The sequence below is a fragment of the Labeo rohita genome, chromosome 5 (assembly GCF_022985175.1).
Source record: "Labeo rohita strain BAU-BD-2019 chromosome 5, IGBB_LRoh.1.0, whole genome shotgun sequence".
NCBI classification, from domain to species: domain Eukaryota; kingdom Metazoa; phylum Chordata; class Actinopteri; order Cypriniformes; family Cyprinidae; genus Labeo; species Labeo rohita.
In genome coordinates this window covers 13,452,830-13,473,546 of record NC_066873.1, presented here as the reverse complement: position 1 = coordinate 13,473,546, position 20,717 = coordinate 13,452,830, and the positions used below count along the sequence as shown (strand labels likewise).

The window sequence follows — 20,717 nt, the reverse complement described above, 5'->3', positions numbered from 1 at the left end:
ATTATTTGGAAAAAAAAAACCACCACACGTGTTGCTGTGCATGAAATATATTTCATTATTAATTGTACTGTAGTTCAATACAAACACTTTGATTTTGAACACATTGATTTGGATTTAAAAATCATTAAAATAATGATTAAAATATTAGTGAATAAAAACGAGTAAATCTCACAAAAAACAGGTTGATGTAACCAGCCGCCAGAAAATCAAAAGAAAAAAAAATGCTTTTTTATATATTTATTTTTTATTATAGTTTTGATATGTGCGTTTGGTCGCATTGTATGGGCATTAAACACATTTCGTCTCTGTGTTTTTTTTTTTTTTTGTAATTCCCATTATCCTACATGATGATTTGCAGGTTCTCATTATTCACCTTCTTTCTTTAATGCGGAAGTAAGCCTATGGGTGAGACTTCCGGTTCATTAGCCGCAATAGGGAAATAATGAGAAGAATATCAACGTGCAGTAAACGGTAAAACAGTTTGCACAAACCAGTGTGCTCATAATTAAGATAATACATTAAAATAGTATGGTAAGACACACCAATATGCAATATCAAGCTGCAAAACGAGCTGTTTTGTACTAAGCTGTCTAAAAATAGCTGGATGCGGATGACACCGGAAGCCAGACCCATAAAATTTACAAATGGTCACACCCAGTCTTAGGGGAAAAAAGGTGGATACAGTATAATTTTTAGTTCATTAAACTAAACAAACAACATTATTTTTTTAAATCAGAAGCAGTACGACCGATACTAATATAACGTATGAATACTTATTACTTATACTTATAATGTATAAATAAATACTTTATAATTTCAGTATTTCAAATATCATTTTTTACCTTAGTCTACAGTAATTGCAAAAGTTGAAATTAGGTTAAAATCTGCTTAATTGTCATGAAAATAATTTCATATTCCAAGAAAACTTCATGGTCCTGCAACAGGTTTATGGGTTTATACATTGATGTTAAGCAAAATATAATTTGTGAAACATGACTTAAAAATGTTCTTGACAGGATTTGTGAGATTCACCCAAAAAGAAATTAAAAACATATCAAAGATGCAAGTTCTGAAATTTGTCATTTATGTTGAAAAGTGCATATGATTTAGGGTTAGTATTGTGTCATCCAAAAGAAGGCTGAAAATCTCTTCAGTCAGATGCATTTTCACAGTGTACTGGTCAGCTCTGTAGTCTAGCCAAGTTCTCTCCTCATTATGAAGCTCCTGAATCTAGAAGATAAAAAGACAAATTGAGACATTTTTTAGTTCTACTGTCATATACTGCGATCTTAAATAATACTTGAGCCAAGGTTACACCAAGACCACTAATTTCATAAGCAAGCATATTATTATAGGAGTGCCTTTACACACACCAGTATAAAGTCCACTCTGTCTCTCTTGGCGTACCAGTATTTGCACAGTTTTTGGAGCATCTCTGTCATCTGTTGCTCGCTTCGCTCTAAATTCAGAATTTTCTGTGTTTCTTTTCTCACAGCAGCCTGTAAATAACATTAGATTAACATACTGTAAATGTTCTTAAAATACCTTAATCAAAATGTTATCTTAACATAAAATAAAATTACCTTTAAAAATGTGACTGAAATTTGACTGGATTGCAAAGCTGACATCAGGGATTGATCATCTACATTCTGGGCAGATTGTTTTGTCCTTAACAGGTCACTCCAAATCTCATGAAGTACATCAGATGTTAACTGAAAGATCACCTACAGTGTAAAATGAATCAGGTTTAGATTAAAGCTTTGTTTCTCTCATTCATTTAGCATTTTTATAGTCATCTGTTATGTTCCTATAGACTAACCTGCCGATAACGTTTGCGACTATCATCATCTAATAAATAGCTTGGTGTTTCGTAAAGGTCAAGTGTGTCTTCATTCGCTTGGCCACACAGAATCTCCACTGCAGAATCCACTAATCTGTAGACGATGGCGTCTTCATGGGGCGGCACCTTTATCTTTGGTGGAGTGTCGGGTTGGGCCTGATGCCACTGCTCCAACACACATGGCATAAAATGACCATCCTCACTTTTTCTGATATCCTGAGTATCAAAAAGAGAAAAGTGCAGTAATAATAACAAAAAAGCAGTGCCTATTAAGTGTAAATAGCGATAGAAGCTATTCATACTGAGTGCAGATAGCAATTAGATGCTATTTACACTAAGCGAATATAGCATATTTTCTTAGCAATTGATTCTATTTACACTAAACTACTGTTAAACTAACAGTATTTTCTGATGTTTTATTGCAAATAGTGGCAACCATCTGCACCTCAGTATTGTAGTACATTATAAACCAGTATGCAATAATAACATATTGAGTGCAAATTATAATTTTAATTCATATTGTTAAATCAATTCCACCTTATTGGGACAATAAAGCCCTCCCTACATCTACCCCAACCCTACCCAACACTTTATTTTTAACTTTGATTATTTCCTTAATTTTTATTGAAAGTACCATAAAAGCAAGTAATATGAGATTTGAAAAAGGGTGAAAAAAAGTTTGGCAAAAAGTGGATTCGAACTCGGTCGCTTGCATCAAAAAGACCACAGCACACACTTTATCACGTACACCACTAAAGCCATTGTTTGGTAATCATCTTTTGCAGTGTTCGTGGGTGGAGTTAGTGTAAATAGCTTCGGCCAACAAGGCAGGCTATTTGCACTTAGTGTAAAGAGACACTCCGTAATAGAAAATGTCATGCACATGTATTATTGTACACAGACACTTCATTCTTCACTAAAGCAAATTCTGTAGTTGTTTTGGCAACTTACAGTATCTGTAGATTGCTTGTCGTGCACTGATTTAATCCTTTGTCTCTTTCTGTTATCCTGAGCACAGTGAACTCCATCTTTATCCAGCTCTTCTGTTAGTTTAGCATCTGCATGATTCCTGTTTTGTCCATTATGATGGAGCTCAACGCCGGTCTGTAAAATACAGGCGCTTAGTAACAGGTACAATTACTGTGTGATATATGAAGTTTGTTAATGTAACAGTTACCCAAAAATGAAACTTCTGTCATCATTTAATCATTCTCATGTTATTCAATGCTTGTATGACTCTGTTTGCAAGAATGTTGATGCTGTTCTTTTCCATACAATAAAATGATACAGTTGCCAGTGGATTCGTTTTGATTTTTATGGTAATGCACCACTGAATACACAAAAAAACGAAGCTCATTATCATTTAAAGAGACATGCACCAAAACAGGTTGCTGTGAACAGAGCTGTTTTTGACAAAGTAAAAAGGTGTCGTTTTACACGATCATTGAGGAATGCAAACATTTTATGAAGACCCTAAAGAATCATACCAGCTTGTGGAAAATGGGGAAAAAAACAATGTCCCATTTAAAAGGGACATATTATGCAAAAAAAAAATCACTTTTATAAAGTGTTTGAACCAGCCATTAATGGTAAAAATCCACACCCTTATTTTTTATAATCCCAATAAATCATAAACAGTCTGAACACACGATTCCAGATTTCTAAAGTTTGTAATAGCACGTGATGGCACCATGAGAGCAGCTATGTTGTTATTTTTATCACGCCGTGCTCTCAGACTGTGTCATTCATAAACGTGCATTACGCACAGTACAATCAGATGACTGACTTTTAAACGGATTCTGGGTCGAACATATAAGGCTGAACACTGCTACTCAGAGTTTCTGACATTTTCAGTGCGTGTCTGTATGCCAGAGCATGAGCTCTTGAAGCCACGCCCTCTGCTGAAGAGGGGGCCAGGAGCACCAGCTCATTTGCATTTAAAAGGACAAACACAAAAATGGCGCATTTGGCTCATACCCTAAAAGTGGCAATTTTAGCAAGCTATGAAAAGTTATCTGTCAGGCATTTTAAGCAGAGACTTATGTCCTCAAATTAGTACATAAGGCTTATCATTATCATTGTTGCTGTGCCACCAAACAAATCGTACTGACCTAAAAAATTTGAATGGTAGTGTACATACTTTCAATGTATGCAAAAGAGCAACATTTATCTTATCTCATTTTGCATTCCAAAGAATAAAGTCTAACTGGTTTGAAATGACATGAGGGTGATTAAATGGTTTCAGAATTTTCATTTTTGAGTGAACTATTCCTTTAAGTGTTTGGAGTTACTTACACTTGGCGTGGGCATTTTAGAGACATGTGAAAGGTTTCCTGCTTCATCTGACGTGTCTTCCTGAGGTTCTTTTTGTTGTATGCATGTGGTCTCATCTCTAGGAGGACACTGACTACGTGTACGTCCTCTTTGTCCATCTGCCGACGATGTGTCCTTCTGCTGTTTATCTCTCTTTGCCCTAGGCGGCTCCTCATCCGAGAACGGATCCTCATCCACCCCAGTCTCTACATCACTACCATGTTCTCTGTGTATAGGAGCAACGTCCTCAGCTCTGACCAGGACACCGTGGCTTTTTTTGCAGCTGAAGTACTTCACACCTCTGAAAGTTCCATTGTGGTTTCCATTAGGGGCGTCCAATGCAACACCAGCCCAAAACCCATTGGCAAATGCCGTAAAACCTTTATATTTCAGCACACCCGGTCTGGAGTTACACACAAGAACTCTGTCTCCAATTTGAAAGGTTGACAATGGATCCGAGATTTCATTTTTCACATCTTCAGGAAGTGAGCTGGTGTACTCCGAACAGTCGTTGTCCTCACAGAGAGCTCCATTAGTATCATTGTTTACCTCCTTTTCCCTCAGACTGTTCGAGTCTAGACTTTGAGACTCTTTTCTTTTCAGAGAGAAGTCCACAGGGAGAGGAGGGAGGTTCTCACTGTTAATTGAGAGATCTTCTACAGAATCAGGTGGAGCTGGAAGTTCATCCTCACTGGTCCATGTAATAATCTCAAAGGCAGGAGGAGGAGGAGGACAACCGTAGCTGTCAAAACCTGACGCGGCTCCTCCTTTAACGGAAGGAGGGAGTTCTGCACTTCCGTAAGACAAAACTTCATCTACAGGAGAGAGAATTTCTGACAGGGTCGACTCTACAGTCGGTTGTCTTTCGTAACATGGTGGTGAACAGCGTCCTTCCTGTTTATTGTTCAAATAAGGCTGAGAATCGTCTGCTACCACAGTGTACTTTTCTGCAAAAACTAAAGAACAACTACTTGCTTGAGTTGCTTCAGTCTTCCCCTCATCGAGACAGTCCCTTTCTTCCTCAGACCAAGCAAGTGCTTCACTATGAAACGAAATTGCCTCTGACTTCTCATCTATCTCAGACAGACTGACGTCACAAGATGGACTATCCTCAGTCTTTCTTATTTCCACACTTACTGCTTCCAGTATTAAGTTTTCAATAAGTGAATTGTCTGTGACGGTCTCATTTGTACACGCCTGAGTTTTTTGTTCAGGAAACTCGTTGGTTTTGGAGTATGAAAGAGATGACTTCCATTGCCCTCCGGCGTTCTGGTCACAGATATTGTGGTTGTTGTTCAGCGTAAGCACACTGTGCAGTCTTTGATTGTTCTGTACATTTAGAGCTGTGGTGTCTGGTGTTGCGCCGCCATTGACCAAGTTTGTTGTCTTTATGTCCTCATGCTCCTTGGGTTTCTTAGAGTCCAGTCGGAGATCATCTTTTTTGTCAGATGACAAACTGGACACTATTGGGGCTCTGAGTGAATCTGAATGAGGCTCATGGTTGAGTGTGAAATGCGGGATATTTAATACCGGCTTCATTGGCACTTCGACTGGATGTTGTGGTCTTTCTCTCTTGAGTGTGCAGGTGTCTTCGTAAAGCCCTTGCACCTTCTTCTGAGTGTCTTGTTCTGAAAGCAAAGTTCTGAAAGTGTTATCAAATATGGAATTTGGAACCAATCCTAACAGAGCTTTTGCTAAGCCCCGACCTTAAAGTGATAATTCATCCAAAAATAAAAAAATTCTGTCATTAATTACTCACCCTCTTTTTGTTCCAAACCCATAACACCTTCATTCATCTTCAGAACACAATTTAAGATATTTTTGATGAAATCTGACAGCTTTTTGCACAAAAATAACAACTTTTTATCTCATCCCTGGCGGTCTTCAATGTGTACCACAAAGCATACGTGTGCATGGGTGGTACACACGTCGAAGACTGACAGGAAACAGAAAAAAAAACTTTCGCAAAAAAAGTTCATTTGCAAAAACGATTTATTTTCAGAAATCACTTTTTTTTTAATTGCGCATTTCAAGTAATATCAATCAAACTGTAGCTGGGTTGTTTTGATTAAGTAATAACTTAAATACAGGTAATTTACAAAATTAAAGTTCATTGAAAGTTTTTTTTTTTTTTTTACATATTAAAAGTTAGTTTTATAGTAAAAACACATAATTTCAGCAGTCATTTTTTGGCAAAAGCAGGTAACTCCACATTTCATGTTTTAGAGTTTAATAACCCTTGTTTAATATTTGTAATCACCTCTGATGACATAGATGCCATAGATTATATGGATGTGATTACATGCCAAATGGCTAAAATGGACTTATTGGCTTCTGTTCACAAACAACAAGGGTGCTTGTCAGCTTCTGCATTAAAAGGTGAAACCAGGATGCCTTTAAAGTGGACAATACCGTGGACAATCACATGGACTATTTTAACAATGTCCTTACTACCTTTCTGGGCCTTGAACGTGTCAGTTGCGTTGCTGTTTATGCAGGTTCAGAAAGCTCTCGGATTTCATCAAAAATATCTTAATTTGTGTTCTCAAGATGAACAAAAGTCTTATGGGTTCAGAACAACATGAGGGTGAGTAATTAATGACAGAATTTTCTTTTTTGGGTGAACTAACACTTTAATTCCAATGGGACATCCTGAGCAACAGTAACCAGGGAAAACTATATTTTTTCTTCAAATTTGAGTTAATGTAGTCTTATTTGTAGAATCCAATAAATATATATTATTTGATTCTAAGAGAACCTCTCTTTGATCCCATTAGGACTGGCTCAGAGTTTTCGACAGTGTAACTGTTTTCCAGTTTTGCATTGTTTATGTGCAGTCATATGCTATAAATGCCACAGTAAATCAGTATGGGCAATGAGTCATTCTGCTCACAGCATGAGTCAGCAGAAACTAGACATACTGTAAATCAGCTCACTGTGAATTGCAGTCCACTCAATAACAACAGAAAACATCTATCAAAGAGAAAAAGTAAAATCAGACCGTATGATGTCTGACTACTTTTTCTGACCGGTGGAATGAAGATGAAGCCTGATAACTTAACGTTCTATTAAGAGACGTGTTTACGGTAAGCTTCAAAATCCCAAAAGAACCCTCTACCCACCATTAACTTCAGCTCCTGATTTCAGAGCCTTCACAGAGTCACGCTGACATGAAGTGCTTCCACCTTCGGTCTTGCTGATTCTTTCTGGACTGATAAGATGAAGAGAAGCTTGGTTCTGTCGGCTGTATCTGTGAGAGGGAATGGCTGAAGGATTATTTGATTCTGTGACTTGCAGAATATCCTGCTCGGCCGGGACGAATTCCACTTGGTTCCTCTTCCTTCCTAACGTCCACACTTCATCTGATGACAACAGCCTCCTCAAACCTGCCTTACTCAACAAGCTGAAGGAAAACAAGTAAAGTTTGCACTCACATTTGAGGCTTCATTTTACAATCATTTTACAACACATATTATGAACTAACAATGAATAATATTTTTAGATGATTTATTAATCAAGGTTAGTTTTAACTAAAAAAAAAGTACTGTTCATTATTAATAGACTTACTAAAATAAATTTTTACAACTTTAAATATTAAAAATGTCTTAGTATATGTTTTTGTAGTGATGCAGTAGAATAACTATTTTGGGTTCCCCAAGAAACCTTTCAGTCAACATTTTTTTTTCTTAGCGTGAAGAATATTTTGAAGAACCTTTTTCCACTTTGTGGAAACTAATTGCATAATTAATTGCAATTTTTAAAGTATGTTATAAGCATATCAGCAGATACTTTTTTAGTATTTCAAAATATCATGTTTAATTCAGTGTGTTGCTGTTTCTAACAATTTACTAGCAATTTCTGAATGAAAATTGTTTTCAAAGCAAATCCTACAGTATGCAATTTTTTTAATGGAAGCCTGTTTCTGCCACTGAATAAAATATATTAAAAAAAGTTATTGCAACTTTTTATCTCACAATCTGACTTTTTTCTCAGAATTGCGTGAGATAAAAACTCATTTCTAAAGATACTAAACTCAGAAATAAAGTCAGAATTGTGTCATATAAACTGGCAAATGTGAGTTATAAGGTCCTGATTGGGACAAATCTCAGAGACAAACTCGCGATTCTGAGAAATAAACTCAAAATTCTGCAAGATATAAACAATTATGACTTTTTTTCTCAGAATTGCGAGTTTATTAAGTCAGAATTGTGAGAAATAAACTCACAATTCTGAGAATATATCAGTCAGAAGAATATATCAGTCAGTTCCCAATATATCAGTTATAACTTGTTTATATCTCACAATTCTGAGAAAAAAAAAAATCAGAATTGCATTTTGAGATATAAACTTGCAATTGTGAGAAAAAGTCAGAATTGCGAGATACAAACTTCATTTGTGAGAAAAAAGTAAAAAGTTATCTTGCAATTCTGACTTTATTTCTCGTAACTGTGAGTTTATATCACAATTCTGACTTTATAACTCACAATCGCGAGTTTATGTTACACAATTTGTGACTTTATAACTCGCAATTACGGATTTATATCACGCAATTCTGAGAAAATTCTTTATATCGCGAGTTTATGTCTCACAATTTTGACTTCATTTCTCAGAATTGTCACAATAACCTTTTTTTTTTTGTTTTCAGTGGCGGAAACTGAACGGAACATTTTATCCTCCAGCGCACTTCTGTGCAGTGGAAAAGTTCCATAACGTTAAATATTCTATATGGAACCATCAATAAGAGTGTATGTAAACATAAATGAAGCTAGATTAATAAATACTGTAAAAGTATTGTTAATTGACCCTTCGCAGGGAGTTTGATTGACAGGTGATCTGACCAATCATAACAAAGAATCAGAAATTACGTCCAACAAACAAACCAGACAGGAGAGTAGATTTACTTCAGTGGATTGAAACTTGACTGTATTCACATCTTTCTGAGGTTGAAATAAAATACCTTCTGATGTTCATTCATGTTTATTTTGTGCTTGAACTTGTAAACGTGAAAAGACGATCAGTTCACCTGCAGCTTGAACTGACGCACTACGGTGATCTGTCACGACACATTCAGCAATTAAAGAGCCACAAAATGGTATTTATAGTTTGAATTTCTTAAAATTTTGAAAGCTGAGACTTCACACCAAAAGTAACCTGCTGTGTCTTGTCTGTCGGCGCGTTGTCAGTGTCCTCTTTGCTGAGTGAGAACATGATGTGTAGCGTGAGAACGCCATGGCTTGCTCGGACATAGTAACAGTAACGAAGGGGGGGCGGGTCATTGCGAAGGGTCAATTGATCAACTAATGTTAACAAATTGAACTTTACCCATATAATTATAACATCAGTTTTTTCCAGCTAACAATGGCATCTTTATCCCATAAGAAAGAAAAGACATCATCTGAAATAAAAGATCTAATAGAATAATTTTTTGTAATTTTGTGCAATTACATTAAGGCTGGACTGAGGCTTTCAGCTTCATACAAAAGCCTCAGTCTGCATTCATTGTAATTACTTGGAAAAAGTAAATAATGTACATAAGTGAGTACTTCGAATGTTCATTTTTGAGTGAACTACTGCTTTAATTTGATTGAAATTATATAACTAACACAGAACTAATGCCTACTCATGCAAACAGAGAAAGTGAAAGAGAATCAGAGAATCAGAGAGAGAGAGAAATGCCGTCCACCTACCCTGACCTGTTCATGACTGGCATAATGCCATCACAAAGGGGCTCAGTCACGAGCAAGCAGCCAGAGGAACAGTAGACTGTCCTCCTTCAGGTCCCCTGCGAGACGCTGCTGCCACTCCCCAAATATCGTGTCAACTCGCAGTTGCAGTCGAGCCGGTGGCTGAGAGAGCAGTCATCCTGCATCTCTGTCTACGGCTATGCCCTCTTTTTATTCTCTTTAACTTCCTCCTGCTTGCTTCACTCACTCTCTCTCTCTTTCATCCAATAACTCTCTCCTCCCATCCAGCCTCCCCCTCCTCGCTCTCTCTCTCGGACTCTCAGTCAATCTATCTATCTCCACTCTATCTCACCGACTTCCTTCCATTTCTCTCTCTTTCCAAGGGTAATTACTCTGAGTGGTGCATCATAGCCAAGACAGACAGTAAATGTTGTAGATAACAAGCTCATGATATGCACACACTTCTGCCATGTCTCCTCCTCTGCTGTGTGTCATGCAGGATTTGCCAGACAGTAAGTGGTGCACTGCAGTATTTCCTCTTGAGGTGCTACCCTACATAAATGTGTTGGCACTGCCTCCGCTTACTGTATATGGGAAGTAAGCATCCCACTACTCCTCTGTGAGAGAGTACGATGATAAATGATGGAATAATAGTGATCACACTTGCCTCCCTTCCTCTCTTGGTGCTTCATCTGAGGTTCTAGCATCTGGCTTAATCCCAGGCTGCATAGCACCCTCTTCCTCCTGCAAAACATCAGCATAAAAATCAGAACTGCTAAATGTGGCATCTAAGCATTAGGTAATTACCACACGATTTTGCACTGCTGTTCAGTTCATCACATTGTTGCAGTGACAACACTGGGAACTGTTGCATTTTGGACTTTTTTTAAAGTCAACATGAAATCAAAACTGACCCTATTAATGTAAAAATAAATAAAAAGTGTCAATTCACGGAATTACATTTCAATTTGCTCACACTGCATCAGAGTGATCTTACGCACTGTTACGCAGCATTGAGCCTTATAACCAATCAAACGCATTTCTGTTAAACTTAGGAATGCACTGGCCAATCAGAGGCGCTTAGGTTAGTCAGTGCTGAAAATGGCAGAGCTGTTAATGAGAGCTCCCTCGTAACAACACAGTCCAGATACGATGTAAGTAAAATATTAATTTTGTAGCTTCAGTGATTATAATGGGAGTTTTTGCATAACTTGTGTCTGCATATCTTCTGTAGACTTGGCTAACGCCATGGACCGACATGTTTGTCTGTGAAGCCAGAATGTGATGTGCCCAAAACAAAACAAAAACATTTTATATTATTTTCTGTATCAATATTAATAATCATTATTACAATATAAAGAGCAATAATTCAGCCCTATGAGCTCCTGGTTTTTACATCTATAATTTGGATACAATTTTAAACAGTCTGTTGTTATTGATTAAAGTAATTGGGTAAATGTAAGTATCTGACATTAAAGACAACATATAGTTTTTATAATAATAATGTGATTATAAAAATTGCCCTCACAAATGTAAAAATGCTCCTGGAAATCAATTCCACGGGACAAATATTGCCAGGGGACACATTTGTTTGGTATTATTGATTTATTTATTATTTATTTATTTATTTTTCTGGTATAAATATCTAAATGTTCCTAAATCAAGAACCAATTACAAGAGAGCAGTGTTATTGTAATTACCTATAGCGAATAAATAAAATAAGCAATTTTATTATTTTAATGCGTTTCTCATTTGTTTAACTTGATCTGACATTTGTTTAACTTAAATCTGAAATAAAAATCTATAAATAATAAGTAGACATATTTAAAAACACAAATGTCAAGACCACAATAAAATTACTAAATGTTAACTAAAAGTAAAATGAAAACAGAAAACAGTTTAATTAATTAAACAGTAATTAATTTAAAATATTAATAAATACTCTAAAAGTATCTATATAATACTAAAATATCACTGCTTGAGAAGCAAAACGGTCTAAGATATTAAGTCTGCTTTTGTATAAAAATTTAAGCAAGTTTGTTCAAAAAAAAAGAAAAAATATATAAATGTATTTTTAATTCAAAATGAAAACAAGATTCATTTTCTCAGATATTTGATACTGTATCAGATATTATATCAGACATTTGTTCTTATTTTAGGCATAAACTCGCTTAATTTTTATACAGTTATCAGAAAGCTAGATTTAATATTTCAAGTTTTCCTTGCATCTTTGAGTATTTTTATGAATTTTTAGAATTATATTTGTACCTGAAAACTAGACAAAAATTCTAAAAAAGAACATTATTTTTTGCAATGTTATCTTCCTAAGATTTAATAAAAATGTAATAGCTCCACCTCAAAATATCTGATGTCGCCAATCCCTTTTCCAACCAGTCATTCCATACTTAATCCATATCTATTTCTATTCTGGTATGAAATGCCAACTTTTCACAATACATTCAATCCACGATCATTACACTATTGTTGAATATCCTGCTGCTTTTGTAAATACTTCAAACTATTTAATTAAATGGCTTGCAAGTGCTGTGCTTCATATGGACTTTACCCCATATCGCTAAAGAAAAAGAGCAGATTTCTGATTTATGCAATACCATAGTGCTGGCAGTGTTCTCCGACTTGGTGATTCCATTTTTCTTTGGCAGAGTCTGCATTTGCAGTGCTTGTCTGAAGTGAACAGCTGACTGTTTGATATCAAGAATGTCTCTTTGATGGTGGAGAAGCAACCGTCTTTGCTGCCGGCCTGATCTGTACAGGTTTTGCCAGTGGTGGATCTCTGCCTAGCATAAACAAATCAGCATATATAATACAAATATTATTGTTTGCAATGTCTGTATTATCTTATGCTGACCAAGGCTACATTTATTTGATCAAAAATGTAGTAAAATGGTATTATTGGTAAATATTATTACAATTTAAAATTTGTTTCCTGTTTTATTATATATTAATATGTAATTTATTTCTGCTATGTCTTTAGTGTCCTTCTAATATATAGATTTTGGTCCTCAAGAAACATTTCTTGTTATTGTCAGTGTTGCTGCAGTGGTGCTGCTTAATATTTTTGTAGATACCATGATACATTTATATCAGGGTCAGAAATTAACAAGGGCTTGTGGCAAAAATGCCACCAACATGAACAAAAATACCCCATAAATTCAAGATAAAGGGGCAAAAAATGCCCCTGCACAATTAAACAACATATTACAGCTGTCGCAATTAAAATGAAATGTGAAAATGAATAAAAGTGTCAATTTGCGGAATTACATTTAGATTCACTCACATTGCATCAGATTGCTTTTACACGCTGTTTTGTGCAGTGAGGAACCTTATAATCAATCAAATGCATTGCTGTTGAACTTATAAATGCATTGGCCAATCAGAGGCATTTAGATTAGTCAGCGCTGAAAACGCCAAAGCTGCCTTGTGCTAAACTTGTGCTAGACGTGGCTAATGTCATAAATCACGTTTGTCCATGAAACCAGAATGTGACAATTTTAAATTTTACACAATTTTAAACAGTCTATTGTTACTGACAACAGTTTAATCAATTAGGGGTTAATCAGTTTAAAAATGAATGAAAAGTGGAAGTTTGTGGAATTACATTTAGATTTGCTCACATTGCATCAGATTGATTTTACGTGCTGTTTTGTGTAGGAACCTTATAACCAATCAAATGCATTTCTGTTGAACTTATGAATGCCTCGGCCAATCAAAGGCACTTAGATTAGTCAGCACTGACAATCTCATCAACTGGAGCTGTTGATGAGAACTTGCGATCATGTAAATACAGCTTTTTTATTTATGTCTACGATGTAAATAAAGATTAATTTCGCAGCTTCCATGATTATAATGGGAGTTTTTGCATAACATGTGCTAGACTTGGTTAACGTCATTATTCACATGTTTGTCCATTAAGCCAGAATGTGACGTGCCCAAAATGAAACTAAAATGTTTTACATTGTTTTCTATATCTTATTAATATATATTAATAATCAGTGTTACAAAATAAAAAGCAAACATTTACAATTTTACAATTTTAAACAGTCTATTGTTATTGACAGTTTAAAATATTGATTAAAGTAATTTTGTAAATTTAGGTATTTGACATTAAAGACAACATATGGCTCTTTTAATTATAAGGTGAATATAAAAATTGCCCTCACAAATGTAAAAAAAAGCCCTTGGAAATCAATTTCAGAGGGCAAATATTGCTCCTTAATGGAAAAGTTAATTTCTGACCCTGATATACAGTCATGGCCAAAAATACTGGCACCCTTGCAATTCTGTCAGAAAATGCAATACTTCTCTCAGAAAACTGTTCCAGTTGCAAATGTTTTGGTTTTCACATGCTCACAAAAAAACAGAGAAGAAAAGTCAAACTTGATAAAAAAATTTCACACATAACTCAAATGGACTGGACAAAATTATTGGCACCTTGTCAAAATTGTAAGAAATAATTGCTTTTCAACCATATGATGCTCCTGTTATTTGTATTTAGACACATCTGTGGCAAGTAACAGGTGTGGGCAATATAGTAATCACACTTGCAACCAGTTAAAATGGAGAAAAGTTGACTCAACCTTTGTGTTGTGTGTCATACATGGAGAAAAGAAAGAAGTGTAAAGAGTTGTCTGTGGATTTTAAGAGAAAAAATTGTGGAAAAACATGGACAATCTCAAGGCTACAAGTCCATCTCCAGAGATCTTAATGTTCCTGTGTCCACTGTGTGCAATATCATCAAGAGGTTTACAGCCCATGGCACTGTAGCTAACCTCCCTGGATGTGGACAGAAGAGCAAAATTAATGAATAATTACAACGAATTATTAAAACTTATGTGACAAAACCACAATCCTTCTGGGAAAACGTACTGTGGACAGATGAGACAAAAGTAGAGCTTTCTGGTAAAGGACATCATGGCACTGTTTACAGACAAAGAAATAAGGTCTTCAAAGAAAAGACACAGTCAAACATGGTGGAGGTTCAAAGATGTTTTGGGGTTGCTTTGCTGCTTCTGATGCTTGATGCCTTGACTGTGTGAACAGTATCATGAAATCTGATGATTACCTAAGAATTTTGGGGTGCAACATAGTGGCCAGTGTCAGAAAGCCAGAGGTCATAGGTCTTCCAGGAGGACAATGACCCAAAACACACTTCAAAAAACAATCAGAAATGGTTACAAACAAAGCACTGGAGAGTTCTGAAATGGTCAGTAATGAGTCCAGATTTGAATCCCATAGAACACCTGTGGAGAGATCTCAAAACAGCAGTTGGGAGAAGGCATCCTTCAAATCTGAATGACCTGGAGCAGTTTGCAAAGAAGAGTGGTCCAAAATTCCAGTAGAGAGGTGTAAGAAACTCATTCATGGTTACAGGAAGTGACTGATTTCAGTTATTTTTTCCAAAGGGGTACTACCAAATATTAAGTTTAAGGGTGCCAAGGGTTCTGTGTGGAACTGTATCAGATTTGACTTTTCTTCTCTGTTTTCTGTGTTGTTACAATGAAAACAAAAAAAAAAAAAAAAAAAAAAAACATGCGAGTACCAAAACAATATTTTTTCTGAGAGAAGGGTTGCATTTTCTGACAGAATTGCAAGTGTGCCGGTATTTTTGTCCATATATATATATATATATATATATATATATATATATATATAAAATTCAGGATTCATTTTATTTAATAACATAGATGTTTTTCTTGTCTCAGTTTCACTGAATTTTTTATGATGATGTTTTTCATGATGTTTCATAATGGGTTTTCTGTATCTGTTGTATTTGTATTTTTTGTATTTGTTTGTATTTGTTTTTACATGTATAATTCAGAAAAATCAATATTTAATATTTAAAATATTGATTAATGTAATCGGGTAAATGTAAGTATTTGAGATTAACATATGGTTTTTATAATTATAAAGTGATTATAAAAATTGCCCTCACAAAATGTTAAAAATGCCCCTGGAAATCAATTCCAGAGGGTAAATATTGCTCCTTAATGGAAAAGTGAAATTCTGACCCTGATATATATATATATATATATATATATATATATATATTTCTAGATTCTTAATCCAGAAAAAAAAATAAATAAATAAATAAACCTTCTGACCCCAAACTTAAAAAATCACCTGCTCTTGTTGGAACTTGTGAATGACTTTCTTCTGCTTTTGCTTGAGTTTAGTCAAAGCAAGTATATCATCTTCTGCTGTTCCACAACTAATGAAAACAAGTGTGTTATATAACAATATGGACATTTTACATACAATGGCTGCAACAATAACAGCAAAAATATATATAGACATACATATTTAAAATATTAGTCTATATGTGATCCTGGACCACGAAACCAGTCATAAGGGTCAGTGTTTTGAAATTGAGATTTATACATCATCTGAAAGCTGAATAATCTGAAGCTTTCCACTGATGTATGGTTTGTTAGGATAGAACAATATTTGGCGGATTCAACAACTAGGTGAAAATCTGGATTCTGAGGGTGCAAAAAAATCTAAACATTGAGAAAATCGCCTTTAAAGTTGTCCAAATGAAGTTCTTAGCAATGCATATTACTAATCAAAAATTACTTTTTGATATATTTACAGTAGGAAATTTACAAAATATCGTCATGGAAAATGATCCTTACTTAATATCCTAATGATTTCTGGCATAAAAGAAAAATCAGTAATTTTGACCCATATAATATACTGTTAGCTATTGCTACAAATACACCTGTGCTACTTAAGACTGGTTTTGTGGTCCAGGGTCGCATATACCAAAATATTTGCTTATATGGATAAGTGTTAAAAAAAAAGAAAAAAGAAAAGAAATGAAATTACTAACATTTACTCTATGATGCTACAGAGTGAAATGTGGTATTGCTCATCCGGTAATGGGAGGTAGGGATGTCTAAATATTTACTAAAATGTAATCAGCTCAGGTAATAAATCACCTCAAGGCTACACATGCAAATAAAATTTAAAAAGCAATAATACATAATGACACACGTATTTTCTGTACTACTGAATCAAAGGTTAAAGATGTTCATCTTGTGACAAGAGTGGTGTTGTGAAAGGTGCAAACTGCGCACGTGATGATCAGCAGCCTAATGTGATAATAAGGTTCTGCCACTGCTAACACAATGTTGCTTTTCTTATCCATTCTATATTTATCCTTTCTTTATATCTTTCTAGTAATCCTCATTTGCATCAATAATCCAACTACATCCTTTTATAATGTAAGTTTAACAGAATCTTTTTAGTTTTCTGATCATGTAGCGTCATTACAAGTCTTCTGTTACTCACTTTTTGCAGTGCTCCAACCAGTCAAGCTCAGCTTGGGTCTTCTCCCAGAGCGCTTTCTCTCTGAGCCTGAAGAGGGCGCTGTACTGCCGTGCCCTCAGCTCCTCTTCCCTCAGGAACTGCTGGCTCTGGGCCAGAGAAAGGTGGCTGTGGAGCTGCTGGCTGTACAACTCACTCAGCTCACTCCACTACAAATCGCATTAATAGAGGAGCCAGACATAAATGTGCGTTCAATACTTTGACATACACTTACCTTGCGCTGCCTTTAATGCATATTTGCTTTTTGTAACTGTGCTAGAGAGAGTCTATCCTATAGGAAGCACAATGGTATAGTGACAATATATTGTATGGTATTGCATGGTATTTCAATAAACACCACAGCACTAAATGAGTAATTACACACACCCAAAAGTTCCCTAATTTAAAGGGGTCATCAGATGCACGAAGCTGATATGATTCTTTAGGATCTTAATGAACAGTCTATAATATACTTTGGTTAAAAATTCTCAATGGTTGTGTACAACAAAACCATTTTTAACTTGCCAAAATCAGCTCTGCAAAAATCATCCTGTTCTGGTTGAGGTTGCTTTAAATGTTAATGAGCTCTGCTCACCCCGCCCCTCTCTTCTCTCGGTGGAGTGACGAGCCTGTTTACTTTAGCCACATTTAGCTGCTAAAATTGCTAACTAGCACGTTATTAGGAAAGACAATCATAAAGATTCATAAAAAAAACCCTTATACTCACTTCTGCCATAAGTGAAGCTGGATCACGAATGATTCGCGCAAATATAGATGGATATATGTAGATCGGGAGGTGCATTCCCTTCACAAACAAACATAATCCACTGCATCTTCAGCGGCTCAGATGTCGGAAGTAAATGACGACCACTATGACCATTATTACATCCATCAACACAAAACCTCAGTCGCTCAATCGGAGATATTCTTGTCTAACTTACATGCCTGCTCTGGCATCGAAACAATGGAGGTTGGACTGTTACTGCTGATTTAAGGTTGGTCTGAGGTAAGACGCTCATGTCAACCAACTACCATGGGAGCAGCCTGTGTCAGTGTGACGCCACACCGACAGGCATCTAAGCATGGATTTTTATCATTATAGGGTAGATTTGTACATACACTGCCAACACACATTAACGTTCAAACAACATGTAAACGTGAACTTTGCATCCGATGACCCCTTTAAAGCTATTTAATTGATCACCTTGCTTGTGGAGTCAGTGCTCTCACTGCTGTCACTTTGCTCCTCTTGTCCTTTTTCTGTCTGGTCATTTTGTGGTCCAAAATCTGCAGTGCATAATATATACATATTAAAAAAACGCTAGATTTCTTTCAAAGATTTTAAATACCTAATGCCTGATTCATATACTTTAAGAGCACACACCTACTTCATCTTTTTCATCTTTAATCTCTTTTTTAATGCTCACTCTTTTTTGTCTGTGGTCTGTCTCTGTGTCTGTATCCAGAGATGCAGTATCAGACAGAGTTTCTCTTGATTTGGCTCCACAGATGCCCTGTCCAGCGGGCTGTGACTGTCTCAGAGCCCCTTTGTGGTTTGTGATTCGCAGCCAGGCTGCCTCATCGTCCATGTGTGTATCTAGAGCACTGATTGTCTTCCTGAGAGCCTCCTCTCTGTGTGTGTGAGTTGCCAGAGCGTTTTGAGCCCAGCTCACATCAGCTGCACTCACAGGACTGCCAGCTTCACCCAGTGTGCCTGAGCCCTGATCCACCTGCTCAGCTCTGCTGGTTCAAAGATGGCAGATGTGTTAGGAATCCAAGTACTAGCAGACTGATTACAGATGAGAGTGATGCTAGCATGGATAAAAAAATCACACATTAAAACGGTTGCATAACAGTGTTGTTATTGTTACAAAACTGAAATAAATCTAAAGTAAAATGAAATAATGAATATCTACACTACCGTTCAAATTTTGGAGTAATCAAGGTTTTTACTTTTTTGACTTTTTTTTTTTCTTTTAATAAGTATCTCATGCTCAGCAAGGCTGCATTTACTTGAAAAACAGTGAAATGCAATGAAAACAGTAAAATTGTGGAATATTACTACAATTGATTTTTATAGTGATATACTTTATTTTTCTTTCTTTATTTGAATTTTCAGCATCATTACTCCAGTCTTTAGTGTCACATGATCCTTCAAAAATCATTCAAATATGATGATTTGAAAAAACAGTTATTATTATAAATGTTGAAAATAATACTTCTTAAAAATTCTGTGGAAACCATTTTATATTTTTCAGGATTCTTCAGTTTATTTAACAAAATATTACAAATGTCTTTACTTTTACTTGAGAACAATAAACTGATCAGAGTCAAAAAAAAAAAAAAAAATTTTTGCACCTGTATTTGCACCTTTTTAAATTAATTTCCAGGGGCATTTTTTTACATTTGAGGGCAATTTTTATAATCACCTTATTATTATATTATGCATGTTCATGACGTTAGTCTACTCTTTGGTCTAGTCTAGCGCAAGTTATGCAAAAACTTCAGTTAAAAAATAAAAATAAAAAATAAAAACGTTTTCAGCGCCGACTAATGTAAACACCTTCTGATTGATGCGTTTCAGCACTGACAAATCGAAGCGCCTCTGATTGGCCAATGCATTCCTAAGTTCAACAGAAATGCGTTTGATTGGTTATAAGGCTCAACGCTGTACTACGCTGCGTAAAAACAAACTGATGCTGTGTCAGCCAATGTAAAGGTAATCCCACGAACTGACATTTTTTTTTAATTTCCTATTTTTATTTTAAATGCTACGGTCATAATACATTGTTTAATTGTGCAGGGACATTTTTGTTTGCCACTTTGGCATTTTTGCCACAAGCCCTCGTTAATTTCCGACCCTGGTATTGATTAATTTTAGCATTTAAATATCTTACTTACCCAAACTTTTGAAAAGTAGTGTATCATGGTTTCCATGAAAATATTATTTCACCAACAAATATTTTTTTAACATTGATAATAATAAGAAATGGTTCTTCAGCACCAAGTCAGCATATAAGAAAGATAATGATCATAAATTATCCACCCATCTTTAATTTTTTATACATTTTATAGTCTAACATTACAGGTATATGAATTTCTTTACATTTCAATTAAGTTTGATTGAACTTGCATTGCAATTCTTTATCCTGTTTGCTACCTAAAAATTAAGTTCAAATTTATTTACTAATAATCCTTAAGTTTTTTAATGAATTGCTCAACAAGCACATATGGGTGTGGTGTTTCATGTCCACATACTGTACATTTGGTCACGTATTGTGTCTATTTCTGTGATTTAAACCCTTGCTGACTCAATACTGCCCTCTTGAGGTTGAGAAAAGGTAGAGTGGGCTCTGCAGTGGACTCACACTGTCACACTTTGGTTCTGTCTAGGAAAGACAGACAGTTGTTCTTCAGTTGAGTCAGGTACATGAGCACATCTCCTCTTCTCCTCGGAACTGCTTCCGTTCTGTGTAAGTGCACATTTTTATCTCATTATTGCAACAGCATGAAGGTCCTTAAATTCTTCATTTGTCTAGGTAAGAACATTTGCT

General features: G+C 35.5%; 2 protein-coding genes across 4 annotated transcripts in view; one reads left to right on the top strand and one right to left on the bottom strand.

Moving 5' to 3' along the window:
* Window positions 1-40: 40 nt before the first annotated feature.
* LOC127165798 (uncharacterized) overlaps window positions 41-20,717 on the bottom strand; it is a 25,266-nt gene continuing 4,589 nt past the window's right edge. For 2 of the 3 annotated variants that reach the window (XM_051110703.1, XM_051110704.1), the window contains exons 7-20: window positions 20,532-20,632; window positions 18,548-18,903; window positions 18,368-18,450; window positions 17,149-17,333; window positions 15,979-16,066; window positions 12,450-12,635; window positions 10,505-10,581; window positions 7,276-7,556; window positions 4,136-5,781; window positions 2,792-2,944; window positions 1,820-2,056; window positions 1,584-1,724; window positions 1,374-1,499; window positions 41-1,230 (exon numbers count right to left, since the gene is read on the bottom strand). In XM_051110703.1, the coding sequence (XP_050966660.1) occupies window positions 1,084-1,230; window positions 1,374-1,499; window positions 1,584-1,724; window positions 1,820-2,056; window positions 2,792-2,944; window positions 4,136-5,781; window positions 7,276-7,556; window positions 10,505-10,581; window positions 12,450-12,635; window positions 15,979-16,066; window positions 17,149-17,333; window positions 18,368-18,450; window positions 18,548-18,903; window positions 20,532-20,632 (3,807 nt within the window). In that variant the 3' untranslated portion in view covers window positions 41-1,083. The remainder of the gene's footprint in view (window positions 1,231-1,373; window positions 1,500-1,583; window positions 1,725-1,819; window positions 2,057-2,791; window positions 2,945-4,135; window positions 5,782-7,275; window positions 7,557-10,504; window positions 10,582-12,449; window positions 12,636-15,978; window positions 16,067-17,148; window positions 17,334-18,367; window positions 18,451-18,547; window positions 18,904-20,531; window positions 20,633-20,717) is intronic. The other variant, XM_051110705.1, reaches the window with a different exon arrangement.
* Window positions 20,592-20,717, top strand: part of gpsm1a (G protein signaling modulator 1a) — a 21,825-nt gene continuing 21,699 nt past the window's right edge. The window contains exon 1 of the mRNA XM_051110708.1: window positions 20,592-20,636. The gene's annotated coding sequence lies outside the window, so the exon portion shown is untranslated. The remainder of the gene's footprint in view (window positions 20,637-20,717) is intronic.